General features: G+C 40.9%; 1 protein-coding gene across 2 annotated transcripts in view; it reads right to left on the bottom strand.

Moving 5' to 3' along the window:
- PLPP1 (phospholipid phosphatase 1) overlaps window positions 1–14,980 on the bottom strand; it is a 113,260-nt gene extending 98,280 nt beyond the window's left edge. Inside the window, exon 1 of one of the 2 annotated variants that reach the window (XM_082457608.1) lies at window positions 14,511–14,980. In XM_082457608.1, coding sequence (XP_082313734.1) covers window positions 14,511–14,568 — 58 coding nt within the window. In that variant the 5' untranslated portion in view covers window positions 14,569–14,980. The remainder of the gene's footprint in view (window positions 1–14,510) is intronic. The other variant, XM_082457609.1, reaches the window with a different exon arrangement.
- Between the last annotated feature and the right edge of the window lie 763 nt (window positions 14,981–15,743).

Raw genomic sequence — 15,743 nt, 5'->3', positions numbered from 1 at the left:
TGCAACGCTGAAACTACACAATAAACAGCAGCTGCCATGGGAAGCAAGAAAAAAAAGACAGGCAGATATTAGTTTGTTGAATGCCTACTAAGTACCACGTACTTTATTTACATAGATTCTCATTTATTCCTAACAAACCTGTGAAGTAGACAGTATTCGCTCCATTATGCAAGTGAAGAAACTGAAGCTCAACAAGACTAAATAAGAATTCGTGTGACCTGAAGCAAGAATACATAGCAAAGCAGAATTTTGAAACCAAGTCTACCAGGCTTCATATCCCAAACTCCACCACATTTGGTAACAGTTGCTTTGGAAAACAAGGATATCAAATAATCCAGTGTTCTCAGTAAAGAGGGTTCTGTAAGAGGAGTTCAACTATTCCTATACCGTTGACCTAAAAATGGTTCCTCTATCTGGCAAAATCCTTCTTCCCCCATTGAGTATATCACAGGAAACCATGACAACCTATTATCCCAGACTATTGGCTACTACACTCTCCCTTCTAAGTGCAACTTTTTAAAAGAATTACCAATAGCCACAGATTTCCACTTCACCAACTACTCACTTCTCAGCCCACCCCAATTTATTTTTTTTAACATTTTTTTTAATAAATGTATTTATTTCATTTATTTATTTTTGGCTGCATTGGGTCTTTGTTGCTGCACGTGGGCTTTCTCTAGCTGCCGCGAGCGGGGGCTACTCTTCGTTGCAGTGTGTGGGCTTTTCATTGCGGTGGCTTCTCTTTGTTGCGGAGCACAGGCTCTAGGGGCACGGGCTTCAGCAGGTGCAGCTCGCAGGCTCAGTAGTTGGGGCACACGGTCTTAGTTGCTCTGTGGCATGTGGGATCTTCCCGGACCAGGGCTTGAACCCCGTGTCCCCTGCATTGGCAGGCGGATTCTTAACCACTGCGCCACCAGGGAAGCCTCCAGCCCACCCCAATTTAAAAATGGCTTTACATAAGGTTATCAATGACCTTTGTGTAACTAAACCCAATGGACACTTTCCAAGTGTTATCTTACTTACATTTCAGGAAAATGTAGACATTGTTACCACTCTCTCCTTGAAGCATTCTCTTCACTTGGCTTTCCAGAAACATTCTCCTGGTTTTTAACGTGTTCCCTCCCTCTCAGTCTTGGTATTTTTCATTTCCTCCAACCAATCTAAAAAGTTGGTGTTTCTCATAGCTCAGTCCTAAACCTTCTTTCCTTTTCACTTTATAACTTCTGCCTGAGGTTTCATCAATTCTCATGACTTCAATTACCATGAATATGCCAATGACTCCCAAAAGTCAGACAGTTCCTCTGAGCTTTCGACCCATTTATCCAAACAAGGACTTGATACTTCCTCTTGGAAAATTCAAAGGCACCTTAAACACAACATGCTGAAAACCCAACTCACTATCTCATCTCCATCCCCCTTCCCATCTCAAATGGGTTCTCTCCTAGTGCTCCCCAGCTCAGTTATTACAGAAACCAACATCCATCCAATTATGCAAGCCAGAACATTCAGAACTATCTTTGACATTTCTCTCTCTCTGACTTTCCACTTTCAATATGTCACCAAAACCTGTCCATTTTACCTCTCAGATACCTCACAAATCCCTTCAAACTTTTCTCCATTTCCACCAGCACCTCTTTACTTTCACTACCATTATCTCATTTGGATGGCTGCAACAGCCTCCTAACTGATCTCCCTAAATCCATTCTTTTCCAGCTTCAATCTATTATTCCTCCCTGCAGCCAAAGTCATCATTTTAAAAAGCTACCCTATCCTCCTTATTCAAAACCCTTTTTATAAACTCTCATAGTACCCATACCTCTCCTTCATAGCACTTATTGGTTCATTTTTATATTTATTTGTGTGATTATATGCATCTCCACTGCCTAAGACAGAGCCTAGCACGTAATATGTGAAGAACTAATATTACTGGAATAAACAAATGCCTACTATGTAGTGGACGTTGCATCACAGCCAAGGAGAACATACAGATGAAGACCCAGTCCTTTTCAGATAAAGAAACTGAAGTTGTCAACTTGGGTGATTTACCCTAATGGTAGGTGATAGAACTAGAATTCAAACTCAGACCAGTATGTTTCCAGTGTCCATATTCTTTAACTTTTATGCATCCTATCAATATAAAATAATTCTGTAAAACTTTTATACATTAGTAAAAATAAATGGAAACTTATTTAGTATCTTGATAACATACAAAATATTTTAATAAAGTTCTGTTGAAATTGCAAAGTAACACCCTACATTTAAACTGCTTTAAAATAATACAACAGTCCATTCCCCTCTTATTTTGAGTAATTATAGTTTGCACAGATATGATGCTAGCCCCCTCAAAAAGTACCCATTCACCCCCTTTATTATACACAGTATTAATATGTCTTTATCTCCTAGAACATAAACACCTTCTTCTGAATTATATTCAGATAATACACTAAAACATGCCTATGGCTAGCCCCTATATGAGCTATAACATTTCTGCCACAATTCTGTTTGATGTACCTGACAGTTCAAAATTTCAAACTCTTCTGCTTTTAATTTACAAAATACTCAACCAAGTTATGCTGTCTTCCAACCTCAATATTTCATTCCTTTTTTAAAAATTTGATTGATTGATTGATTGATTTTGCCACACTGGGCAGCTTGTGGATCTTAGTTCCCCAACCAGGGATCGAACCCAGGCCACGGCAGTGAAAGAGCCGAGTCCTAACCACTGGACCGCCAGGAAATTCCCCTCCAATCTCAATATTTCATTCTTAATTATGAAAAGTCTGAGGACATGAAGTAAGGGTAACTATAACAAAATTTTTCCAGCAATCTGCTTTTTTCCTAGTAAATCCTAAACATAGGTTGAATTATAGTTGATCAACCTAAAGGACAAATTCCTTACTTCAGGAAATTTAAATCACTATAAATGTGACCCTTAGATTTATCCAACTGAAAATCAGAACCTCCACTACAGTCTCTGTACTGGGCAGCAATATCAGGCCTTGTGAGGTACATCCTCATGATTAATCCTACTGGCCCTCTTCCTCTCAAAGAAGCTTCACCCTCTCCTGACTTCCTCTTGGAAGGTAAAAACAGACTATAGCAATATTTACTTCTTCGTTTTTTTAAACGTTCCTTTTCCTCACTCTCCTCTTTGCCTCCCTTTTTATCAGAAGAAATTAAGTTAGCCAAAGCCAACATCAGGGCCTTTGGGCTACAGAGGCTTACGAGTTTAAAATTTCAGTCACAACTACTCAATGTTTTTAAGTGTAAGTTTTAAATTATTAGCAAACAAAAAATATGACTCTTAAATAGGACTCAATTTTGTCAAGATTTTCTTACAACTTCGGCCATGGTATTTTAATTATGATGTACATACTTCTAATTGGTGGTGGGTTTCCAGGGCTATAGGATAGACAAAATTCCTTAACTGTTCAATGATAGCTATATCCCAATGCCCTACGTAGTAATGAATCATTCTGCCAGCTACAGCTAAACAGTAACATTAAGGTCTCACCATTCCAATCATTAACTGGCTAACAAACTGCAAGACTAGTACTGAGGAAAACAGAAACATAATCCTAAATTATGTTATTATTTTATTTCAAAGAACACCTCTCTCCTATTTACTATTCTGCAAGTCACTGGAATAGAATATAGCACAGGTGGATATAAAGTTAGAAGACATTCCCCTGGCATTTCAGATCTTTGCCAAAAGAATTTGATAGTCTTAGCCGAAGACAAATTGCTGTTCATACAGATGACAATCTCCTGATACTAAGCAGACGGTTAGAATTGTGGTTTCTTTCTTTTTTCGTTTTTTCTTTTTAATTTGATAGTAGGTGAACATTATTCTTTATCTTTTTTAAACCTGAAAATCTCCCTTCACTGAAATTTCAGTGAGTCTGACCAAATTATATTTTGCTTTGGCTTCTCAAGGTAGCATATGGTACCATTTCTCACAATATGGCTGACATAAGAGTAACCAACTAGTTGCAAGATTTCATGAGCCATTTGGTCACTGATAAAGTCATATACCTATGTGTGGCAAAAGAAGAGACTCAAGCAGGGGGCCTACATTACTTTGTATCAGGGCCCATTTTTCTTATATCACTACTCCCTGAATACTTCAATCAGTCTTCAGCTTTTTCCTATTTTCTGCTGACAACACTCACTGCCTTCATGGCCAGGCTAGATTTATAATTGATCTCCTGCAAGTCTGCTGCAGTTGCTCAAAATGTCCCATTTACCGTGTGCTCTTTGTTTTCCTACCCTGAGTCCAGTGGTATCAACTGCTCCAATATATTCTGCAGCTACTGACTCTCCTTAATAAGCAAGGTTTGCTCACCGCTATGATCCGGAGAGATAGGCAAGGCAGACATTATTCTCACTATACTTTACATATAAGTAGACAAAGGAGCCCAGGTGATCTTGCCCATGTGATCAGAGAGAGTAGCAGAAGCAAGACTAGAATCTGACTTCCAAGCCAACCTCTTTCACTACCAGACCACACTTTGAACCCTTTAAAAAAAGTTACATAAACAAAATTGTTATTCAGTGAAAAATCATCCACAATGTCAAATCCTAATGCAAAAACTTATCTTCTTAAAAGGTAATTTATTTATTTATTAGATTTGATTACTAATTAAACTATATTCAATGGCAGAACTTAGAATCTCTCTCATATTAATGTAGATATCCAACACTAGCTATAAAGTTGAGTATTACCCATAACTTGCCTAACAAGTTTTGATAACATCACAAATTAAGAGACCTTTTCTCCAACTGGGCCACTGGGTTAGACACAGACAATATTTGAGAAGGAGCATATTCAAAATTCCTCTCTTGTATCAATGCCATTTTTAAAAAAGTAAAATACAATAAACGTCACTTGCTTCTGCTGCACTGCATAACCATGCTAGGTATATTTTCTAAATCAAATTGGGATGTCATTTGAAAAAGTGTGGTTTAATAGTTTTTTTAAGAAAAATATTATAAAAGTATGGCTTTAAATTACATTTAGTCATACATTTAACAAACTGCCTCTATGAAGAAGACTGTTACCTAAAATTAGGACTATCCAAGAACACTGCAGATGGATGTGATCACTATATACATTTATTTTCAAAACTCTATGGAAAGAAAAAAAGGAAAAATTCTTATTGATCAAGAGAAGTTATAAGAACTGGTTATGTTCAGCTGTATTGCAGCTATACTTCAACCTGTATTGCAAGTTATTAGGTTTTGACCAGTTTATATTCAAGAAATAAAATCTTCATGTTTTAAAATTTGAGTACTAAGTGAACTTATGACTATCTCAACCATGCCATTCCCACTTCACACACACCTCTGTTTATTCCTATTTCTAGTCTGCTCTTCTCTCTACAACCACAAACATTCGTTTGGGTACTTTGTCTATGAGCTGTGGGAATACTGCTTACCTAGAAGTAAAACGAGAAGATCTGAGTAAGGTATCTGATTCCAGAAAGAAACAGGTTAGAAGTAATCAAAACATCTCCCATAGTGATCTGGACACTAAAAACTGAAATATGAACCAGGTCCCAATTTAAATGCTGCTTAAACTGAAGCTAGAACTACACTAAATAATGTTCCAAAAGAAAAGTCACCAGCACATGGTATCAAGTTTAAATAACAGACTGGGTCAGTGGTACTAAATTGGTTTATTAACTTAACAATGATGATAACAACAATAGCACAGGCAAGGAATACGCTGAACACTTCACATACACTGTCTCATACATTATCTCATCTAATTTCACAGCACTATGAGGAAGACACTATTATCATCATCTTTTTCCACATTAGATGACAAAACTCATAGAGAGTTGAAGCAACCTGCCCAATGTCGTACAGTTAGTAATAGATGGAGTGAGAATTCCAACCCCAGAAGAGTGGCTGCCTCAAGTCTACTGCCTACTCACTCAGGCAACAAATATCTGAATGCCTACCATGCACCACGCACTTCCTAAGCACCGGTATTACAGTGTTTCCACCCAGTAATATAGATGGATTCTGAACTACCTACAGGAATTATTTCCAGAATTTAGCACTAGCCAAGAGTGATGTTCCCAAAGGTTTACAGTACCTCTGCTGGAAAGTAAAAGCAGTGGTCTCAGGAGAACCTATTTTGAAATACAGACAGACTTAATTCAAATTCCTACTTCTCTCCCCTTACAGTGTTCTGTGTACCTCTTGGGGATGGAGACCCTATCTCACTCACTCTTAGTAACCTAAGTGCTGTGACATATCAGGCACTCAACTTACCATACAGTATTGTCATTGTTATGAGTCTGTCTTCCAGAGTAAGCAAGAAGCTATTTGAGATCCATGGGTTTTGTTTTATTTTTTCACCCATTTTTGTATCACCAGTGCTAGGGCATACAATGAGGCTAATACCATAGGCTAATACCATACAGTTCTGTGATGATTCATGAGTTTATGTAAAACATTTACCAAAGGCTCATTTATTCATTCAATAAAGAACGTTTTTCTTCTCTTCTTCTCATTTACCTCAAGCACCTAAGCAGCCAACCCATCTCTCTTCCGGCTGACGTAAATGAACCAAAAGGCAAGGCAGAACCTGGCTTAACAAGCTGCCAATTAACTCAAGAGCTCATCCGCTACACATTTCCTATATGTCATTTTCCTGGGCACTCCACCCTGAAAAAAGACTCAGGAAACATTTCCAAGCAGTGACAACTGAGAACTAAACCAGGAGGCTCTAACTATATCTGCTGGAATGAGTTACGAAAGGTGACTCTGAACTCTATACACATGACTCATGTGAAATGCAATGAAGGACAAAGGTCTTCCTTTACTGGGTAGAAATGCCTACGACAACAACGTATTTGAAGAAGAAGTCTGTGGGTATGCTACTGAACAGGGCAAATCAGTTACATCTTCCAGTATGACATACCCTCCTAGCAAACTCTTAGTAGTTATTATGCGTTTGACTTATGAAAACTTAAAGTGCCTCCTTTAGACAGCAGACACACGCTCAAAACATGATGAGCAGAAACTGACTCTGCAGCCACACCATATAGAACATAGTCATAAAACATTTAGGCTACCTAAAATAACCACTGCTTTTACAGCCAATTAATTCCCTCAATCCTTCATTCCTCACCCTCTTCATTTCTCAAATCTGGACCAGTCAATCTGAGTTCAAAAGCTATAATCCTTAAAAACGCATTTCCCAATTCCCAACCATACCACTTCTTACCTGAGTTACACTGGGAGTTTCCCAACTACTCTAGGCCTTAGTTCCATCATCTACAGAATGAAGATGAACAAGCTATCCTCCGTGAGCGGGTTTTTTAGAGACCTCACAGCCACACAGGGCCTAGTGAGCACTAAGTAAATGTCAGTTACTATTATTATCCACTCTGACATTTCTTCATAAGTTACAAAATTCACTATTAAGAATATCATGGATACATACTATATTCCAGCCACACCGGCCTCTTTTCTGTTACAAATGCCCTTTGCCCCTTTAGCCCTCAACGCCTGCTCTTCCCTATGCCTGGAATCATCTTCTTGCAGCTCCTCCATGACCAACTTACTTTCATCCTTAAATCTGAAATCAAAAATGCCCTCATCAGAGAAGCCTTCCTTGAGATTGCCACCCCCCAACATCTCACTCTCTTCTAACCTTGTTTTCATTCTTCCATGGCATTCACAAACATCTGTAATTGTCTTATATATTAGCATAGAGACCTTACCTATCTTTTTCACAGTGATTATTACAGCTCCTAGCATTGTACTTAGCACATAATAGCTAATAAATAAATAAATGAAGGATGTTGCAAAGTCAGATATTTTAAAAACTTAACATTGTGTTAAACACAACGTAAAAAATAGTATAAGGTAAACATATGTCAAAATAAATATCTGAGGGAATTCCCTGGAGGTCCAGTGGTTAGGCCTCCACGCTTCCACGGCAGGGGGCCTCGGTTCGACCCCTGGTCAGGGAACTAGGATCCAACAAGCCGCGTGCCACGGCAAGCAAGCAAGCAAGCAAATAAATAAATAAATAAAAGCTGATTGGAAAAACAGGGGTAAGAGGGAGAGGGGGTATGAAGATGTATTACACAATAGCTTTTTCTTTGCTGCCTGCTTAACTGCAGATAGGAATTCAAACAATAGAATTTACACAAATGAGGATACACAATTAAGGTCATTCAAAAAATTTAGGAATATTAAGTCTACTTTTTTACATGGTCACTCAATCATTTCCAAGGCCTGGGCAATAAAAACAGTGAAGGTGACCAGAGTGTGGCTAACTCCATTTTCTTGATTAAGTTGAAATTCAGGACTTAACCACTGTATAAAGTAACAGTTTTTCCATTTGTTTAATTACATTCTACCATAGACTATACAGATCGATTTCTACCATAGCTGGGATTACCACTACCTGAAGATCATATATGTGGTTTTTACATGTGACTGATAAAACACTACTATTTCAAGATGTTCTGTAAGCTTCAAAGACATTCCATGAGTACTCATGGGAAACGGTTTAAAGTTTGTGTTTTTGTCCCTATTACAAAACGATGTTGATGTTATTTTTACTAAAATAATGATGTTGTTATAGTAGGATTATAGATGATTAATATTATTTGACAAACATATTGTGGACATTAAGTGCAAGGCACTGCTCTAAGCCCTTTATATATTGACTCATTTAAGCCTCACAACAACCATACAAGGTAGGTACTTTTATCATTATACAGCTGAGGCAACAGAGGCACAAAGAGGAAATTTGCCCAAGGTCACACAGCTAGTAAATGGAGCAGCTGGAATGTGAACCTAGGCAGTCTGGATCCAGAGTCCGTCACTAGACTGTGCTATCTAATGTTTTAAAGAAAAAGTCATTCCCAATGTTAGACTAGTTTCAGTTAAGTAAAAAACAACTCTGAGCCATCTGGGCTTTAAACCTAGACAGTAAGAAGGCTGAAGGGAAGAAGGAAAGCAGGCTGGAGTGGAAAAAGTGAAAATGAAAAATAAGGTAAGTAGAAAAAGAAGAGGGCCAAAAAGAAAGAAGAAAGTTACTTGTAACCACTGCTCATAATATCTGAATGAATGCTTTTTCGGAAAGAAAATAAGAAAAGAGGCAAGACAGTGTCCATATAATCCCTAACTAGCTTATTATATGGACTGTATATTTCCATCTCATATGCTGAATTAAGCCACCCAAATTAGGAGGAAACAAACAATTAACATTCCAAATTCCTTTCCATAAAACTGAAGCTACACGTTAACTGGTTCACTTAAAATGTGGGTGTTTAATGACTTACAACCAACTTCTTTTTTAGCAGGGTAAACAGTAACAATTTAAACTTTAATTTCTTATCAAAAAGAATTAGAATAATTCCACAAGCTAAGTAACACATAGGAAACTTTGGCAGAACTCAGCCAAAAGTGACTAAACAAGAAAGAAATTAATAAAGATTCATAGCATGTCCATGAGTTTCCAAAAGGATGTAATTCAAAAAGAATATAAAGGAAAAAATTACTTTTCATAAAAGCTATAGAGGGGAATGCTCTCTGAATATTTCCATACTCTATTCCAAGCAAGGTAAATTTAAGTTTAAAGTCAACTGTATAAAACCAACTAGAGCCAAATACTATCAATTTCCTCCAGGCCTCTGCTTTTGTTCCAAACTAGCCATTTAAAGGTAGAAAAAGCCTTGCAACAGGAGGCCAGTCTGACCCGAGAATATGCCAGTTTGACAAATTTTTGTTCATCTTTTGAGATTCCTTCTCTCTCTCTGTGGCTGAGAGGAAAGAGAACAGTTACATAAAACAGAGAAACAAGCACAGTAAACTGTCATCAGAAGCAAAAGAAGTTTGCTGAATAGAAGTTAACAGAAGTTGAAATGGCAAGTAGGATAGGCACTATGTCCTATTTATTTATTTACCTCTTTGGCATCTAACAGAATGCCCAGCACCTACTAGATAAGAAACAAATACATGAGTGAATTCACCCAATAATGAGTGAATGAACAAATAAATGTTAGGAGAAAAGGGAAGGCTGCAGACTATTTAGCAAGTGAGACTCTTTCATTAAGTATTTGATTTTTCCTTGAGAAAGGGGCCCAGATTCAGGGTCAGGAAAGGGAGCACTCTTGAGGGGTACTACTTAAGGGGCAGGATGATGTCAGCATAATTACTGGAGAAGAATAAGTAACAGGGATTCCACAACCACCTATGGCTGCCAAATGTTTTTTGCTGCCACATTTTCCCCTAAATTTATTGACTCTGATTTGGCATAATGATGAGACCACATTTGCAGCATGCTGAGGTAACCATGACCCCCTCCATTCCAAGAAAGCCCATGTTGGGGCCCATGAGTTGCTGTATCACCTGCTATTATGGGAAACTGTAACTGGTGTCAAGTGCAGAAAGGGAAGTTACCTCAAATCTGTTTGGACATAACATGAGTATTATCAGTAGGGCCCTGGAGAGAAAACAGCACATCCAAATAAGGTTTTCAAGAGAGAATTTAATGAAGGAATCATCTTCAAAAGTATAGGCAGGGTTTAGGGAAAGCAGCAGGGGATGGTGGAATACTCCCACACCAGCAACATGAGGAAGTCATTATCATCTCTAGGCCTAAAGGGGCAAGTAAAGGGTTACCAGAACCCAGAAAGATCTGTAACTGTAGCTGGCTGGCACAGAAGGCCACTGAATAGAAGCTGTGACCTACTCACAAAACACAGAACAGCTCTGGCAACACAAATCCAGCAGGAGTAAACTGGCTCTTCCAGGCCTCCTGCTCTTGTCCCATTGGTCAAAGCCAACCAGAAACCAAAAAGCAAGAGCAGGGTGGAGAAAAGATCTGAAGGGGCACAAGGAGAATATACAATACAGAAGGATATTCCAAATGACCGCCACCCAGCAAAACACAGGCACATAAAAAGGTTTTGCCAGTTCCACCCAAATCTTCTAGGCATCATGAGAACCTGCAAAAAAGTCATAAACACAGGTACTTATTTGGGTTCCCACTGCCCTATATCAAGTTGAGGAAGAAAAAAAAAAAGATTCTAAGAGTAGTCCTAGGTAATTTTTGTCATTTCTGCATCTCTAAGAATAAACAGACAACCCTTTTATCTATAATGGATCACATCTAGAGCAACTCTCTTCTTTGTGCTCAAAGGCCATCTATTCCATACCTTCATTATTACACTTATCATGATGTGTTGTGACTCTTGTTTGTTTCTCCCTCATTAGACCCTGAACTCCTTTAGAGGGCACAGATTGTCTTATTCATCTTTGTATCCCTAGCACTTAACATGAACTTGGAACAGAGTTAGCCTTCAATCAATGTGCACCGAATCAATTAGTGGACTCAGTGTCCATTAACTGGCAGCCCAATGCCAGGGTGCATAAAATCTAGAATGACCCTCAGCAATTAAACACTAATAAGTTTTATTCAGGACATGGTTTAAAACATTGAGCAAAAACACAGCTTTCATACCAGCCCACTACCAGTCTCTGTAGAGCAGCTTTTCTTGTGTGCTCAGATGGTATTTATGGCCTTTTCTACAATCATAGAACTCATTATCAAAAGAGCCAGAGAAAGATGGCAAGACCATGCTCCATCTCAGAAAGGAATCAAATACACATCATCTCTCAAAATTCTCACTCTTCTTCCAAGAATTGACCAGATCCACTAAAGGAACTAATAATCTGGGTATATTATGTGGAGGAACTCATGTTTCACAGCAGTGATAACACTGATTTGGGGTAGAAACGCGTATACACACGTGCGCGCATGCACAACCCACACCCCCCCCCCCACAAGCATGTTTAACTATCACTTCAACAGACATCACCTTCTGTAATATTATACAGTAGCCATGTAACACAATCACATAATATCAGCATATCAAATGGATACACTATATGATGTTGGGTGATCATTAACAGAACCTGGAACATATTCACATTATAATTATGAATCACTTTCACATAACCCTGTACTTATGAAGTGCTTAATCATCTTTTTGTTGCTATAGTCAAATCTCACCTGTAGTTCTCCAAAGAAAAAGAAAAAAGTTAATGCCAGATTGATAACCCTCTTTGAGCTATCACGATTTTAGGCCGCCAATCTCCTGCTGTCAGTAAGGTGAATGAAAACCAAATTTAAAGTTGGGTTTAAAGTGGACCCTTAGACTCCACTAGAAAGGTGAGTTTGCTATAAAAATATATTATCTCCCAAAACTCAGCATGAAAATGCTTTGTATCTCTAGCATCACTGTTCGCCTTCATTGCTGCTTGTAATGGAGTGTTGATACTGTTAAATCTAATGTCATCATATATACCAAATTAAAATAACACTTCACTTTCTATTTAGGAATAGGGAATTCTGGGCTTATCTTGACAATACACTCAATTACTTTAAAACTCTAGTAACACAAGAACAGATAAAATGTGTTTCAAATAGATCGGTATAAGTATCTGATACTGATACTAAATGCATAAGTCCCCAAAACAAGCTTTTTCCAAAACCATCAAAAATACTTAAAATCATAAACACAATTTTATTTTTTTTGAGAGCCGTCGTAAATTCTGCAACTGTCAGGTCCATGTAGCAATAAAATTACTCTTACCTCTATAGGACAATTATGTGATGTTTCCATCATATTGAAAATACAGACTGCAAGAACCTACAACTTATAAAGTTGTACTGCATATAGGTTCCTCCATTATACATGAATTAAAACAAAACAAAACATAGATTTACCATATGGCTTTCTGTTTAATAACACTGAGCTACCTCAGAGCAGTATTATGTTTCGTCTATCCTGGTTCAGTGTTTGGCCCAAAGAGAAAACATGACGTTTGTTTCATAAATTACCAACTCCCACAAGGTAGGAAAAGGGGAAGTTTATATATAATTCTGACAGTACACAATATGTGGCAATGACAGAATAATATCCAATATATTAGAATTATCAGTCACTTATGACTAAACATTTTCCTCTCCCTTCACTATAATATAAATGAAGTTTAACAAACCTCCACTAACATTCAGTACAAGTTAAAATACATTTTTAAATATAACATCTTTACCAAGGTAAGCTTTTCACTGAAAATAAATTTGAATATATTTAATGTAATTATGAATATGTCCGGACATCTGAAAGGATCACTTGTGCTTCTATAAAAATAGTGTTCCAAAATCGTGTTTCCCTTTACTAAACTGAATTCCTAAAATTCACTGTGGAGCTATACAGTAAGTGTCTTCGTAAACAATAAAGATGCTTCATAAAAAAGAGATTTTTCCTCAAAAAACAGGTAACAGAATTTGTAAAAATTCGGCAAGACTGCCAGCACCTAAATGGTCAGGTTTGAGGCAAGAGAGTGGAATACTGGATTAAAACCGGGGGAAATTTCCTATCACTGAAAAGCCATTATGCAGACCTGCATCTAGGATGCTAAAGTCACAGCTCTCCAACCAACGCTGAGAACTTGCCAATACCATTACTTCGATACTCAACCATGAGTAGGACTACCCAAACATCGAGCAGGTGTTCTTGTTGTCGTTTTTTCCATAACACATAAATAGTTCAAAGATACTGCCTTACACAATACATACTGAAAAGGTGAAAATCTCTCCTCCCAACGCCTATCCCTTGGCCAAATGACTTCAATTCTTTCTCGTCAAAATAGAAGAGCAACTGGCAACCAGAAGACCCACAACTGAACTCTTCTGTCAGAAAGACGACGCCAAATTTGCTGCAGCCAAAGAAATGTCTAGTGCTCCTTCTGGGCTCTCACGGGAGATGGAAAGCTACACAATGGCAAGGTCTGTGCAGAGAAGGACACAGCAGGTCTGGGGCACACCATCCCCACTCCAGCCCCAAAAAAGCAAGGTTCTTCAAACCTATAGGCAGAAACCTGGCATCATCACACCCACTTACAGCCTGACAATTTACAAGCTGGTAACACCTTCTAATTAGGAGAGTTCTAGTCTTTTATAGACGGAAATTTAAACGGCTTCCCACAAGTAAGATAAACCTGGCACTGGCGCCAGTTACTGAGAACCCCCAATGCATCAAACCTCCTGTTTCGCTACTGAACCTGATGAGCCAGTGACCAGGCTTCCCTACAGCCGAGAGGGGAAGAGCCCACCCTCCGGGCTGGGAGTGGAAGGGGAAACAGAGGACAGGAGAGCAAGGGATGGAGCGCAGAGGCGTGAACAGCTTCCAAGCAGGGTGGGCTCAGCGCACCGCCGGGCGACAAACAGCAGCGGCCACGCGGGAACCGGGGTGCGGGCTGCGAAGCGGGGTCCCCGGGCTGCGGAAGCCGCCCCCAGCGTCTCGCCCGGCACGGCTCGCGCGTCAGGCACACACACACCCCCAGCCCACGCCCGCCCGCGGCTCTCGCCGAGTCCCCTCCCAGCGGACACACACCCGCAACCCACCGGTGCACCCACACCCCGGGCTCGCGCGCACACGCCCCTCCGGCCGGCGGCGCGTACGTACCCAGCAACACGCAGAGCACATCGAGGGCCACGTACGGCAGTCGCGTCTTGTCAAACATGGTCTCGGCGCGGGCGGCAGACTAGGCACCCGATTCACGAGACCGGGCCGGGGACTGGCGACGGCTCCTCCCAGCCGGGGGAGAGCAGCCGAGGCCTGACGGGGACCCTGCGGCGTTCTGACGGGCAGCAATGGCGCCCGCGACCCCTTCCCTCGCAGCTCCCGCAACCACTCAGTCGGGGCCGAGAGGCTCGTGTGCCAGCCGCGGCGGGTCCGCTGCCTCAGGCCCTCCTCAGTCGGCCCTGGCCCGCCCCGGCTGCTCGCTGTCCAGATCCAGGCGCCGTCTCCAACAGGCGGGGCGTCCGGACTCGTGCTTTAAGGATGGGGACCGGTAGGGAGGAGGAACACGGGCTCGGCCCCTCCCGCGGGGCAGCGCGGGACCCGCCTGCGCGCGGCCTCGCGGGCTTGGGGAGCGCAGCAGAGGCGGAGCGGTCAGTGAGGGGTGACGGGGCGGGGCCGGGGAAACACCAGGCCGGGGCGCGCCAGCCAATCGGCGCCTCCGGCCCCGCCCCGCCCGACCTGCGCAGCCCGCCCCTCAAGTGGGCCGCGCGGCGGACGGGCGGAGCGTGGGGTCACCTCCCGTGCGGTGCGAGGGGTGTTGCTCAGATCCCTTTTCTGCCGGTGGTCGCCTAACCTGGCCTCCGCAACCCTGGCCGCCGGTTATTGCTGACTCGTGGGGAGAGCTGGACCCTCGACCCCGCTGCCTGCCAGCTCTCCTCATGGGGATTGGGTAATAAAGAGGAACGGGGTAGTCAGTGACAAAGACTCTCTCCCTGTCCAAACTTTAGCCAGGCTCCTCTGAGCCCTCTACTCGCCTGGGCCTCCATTGAGGCTTTCGAATCTGGTAGGGCAGAGCCCCGTATTAGCGTGAATTCTAAGTCATCCCTGTACCCTTGGTATCTGGTTACTTTTCATATGTGATCAAATTCCTTTATACATAAGTCCTTTAATATATAAGTCCTTGGCCTGCCTTTAAGCAGGAATCCCCCTACCCTTAATGTCTTCTCTTAATTTTCCAGCCACTAACCCGCTCACTCTGCTTGTCTGTTGGCTGTGATAAACTCCCAGATGTCTTTGCTGTTTTCGGAGTTGAGCACAATTGCTTTCTCCTGTTGCAAGTTATGACCCCCTATTGCAATAGTTTGGAATAAAGTCTTCCTCACCACTTTAACAAGT

Source organism: Balaenoptera physalus (assembly GCF_965194825.1).
Source record: "Balaenoptera physalus genome assembly, chromosome: 3".
NCBI classification, from domain to species: Eukaryota; Metazoa; Chordata; class Mammalia; order Artiodactyla; family Balaenopteridae; genus Balaenoptera; species Balaenoptera physalus.
The sequence above is the reverse complement of the archived record's forward strand: the minus strand, read 5'-3'. Positions and strand labels throughout refer to the sequence as shown.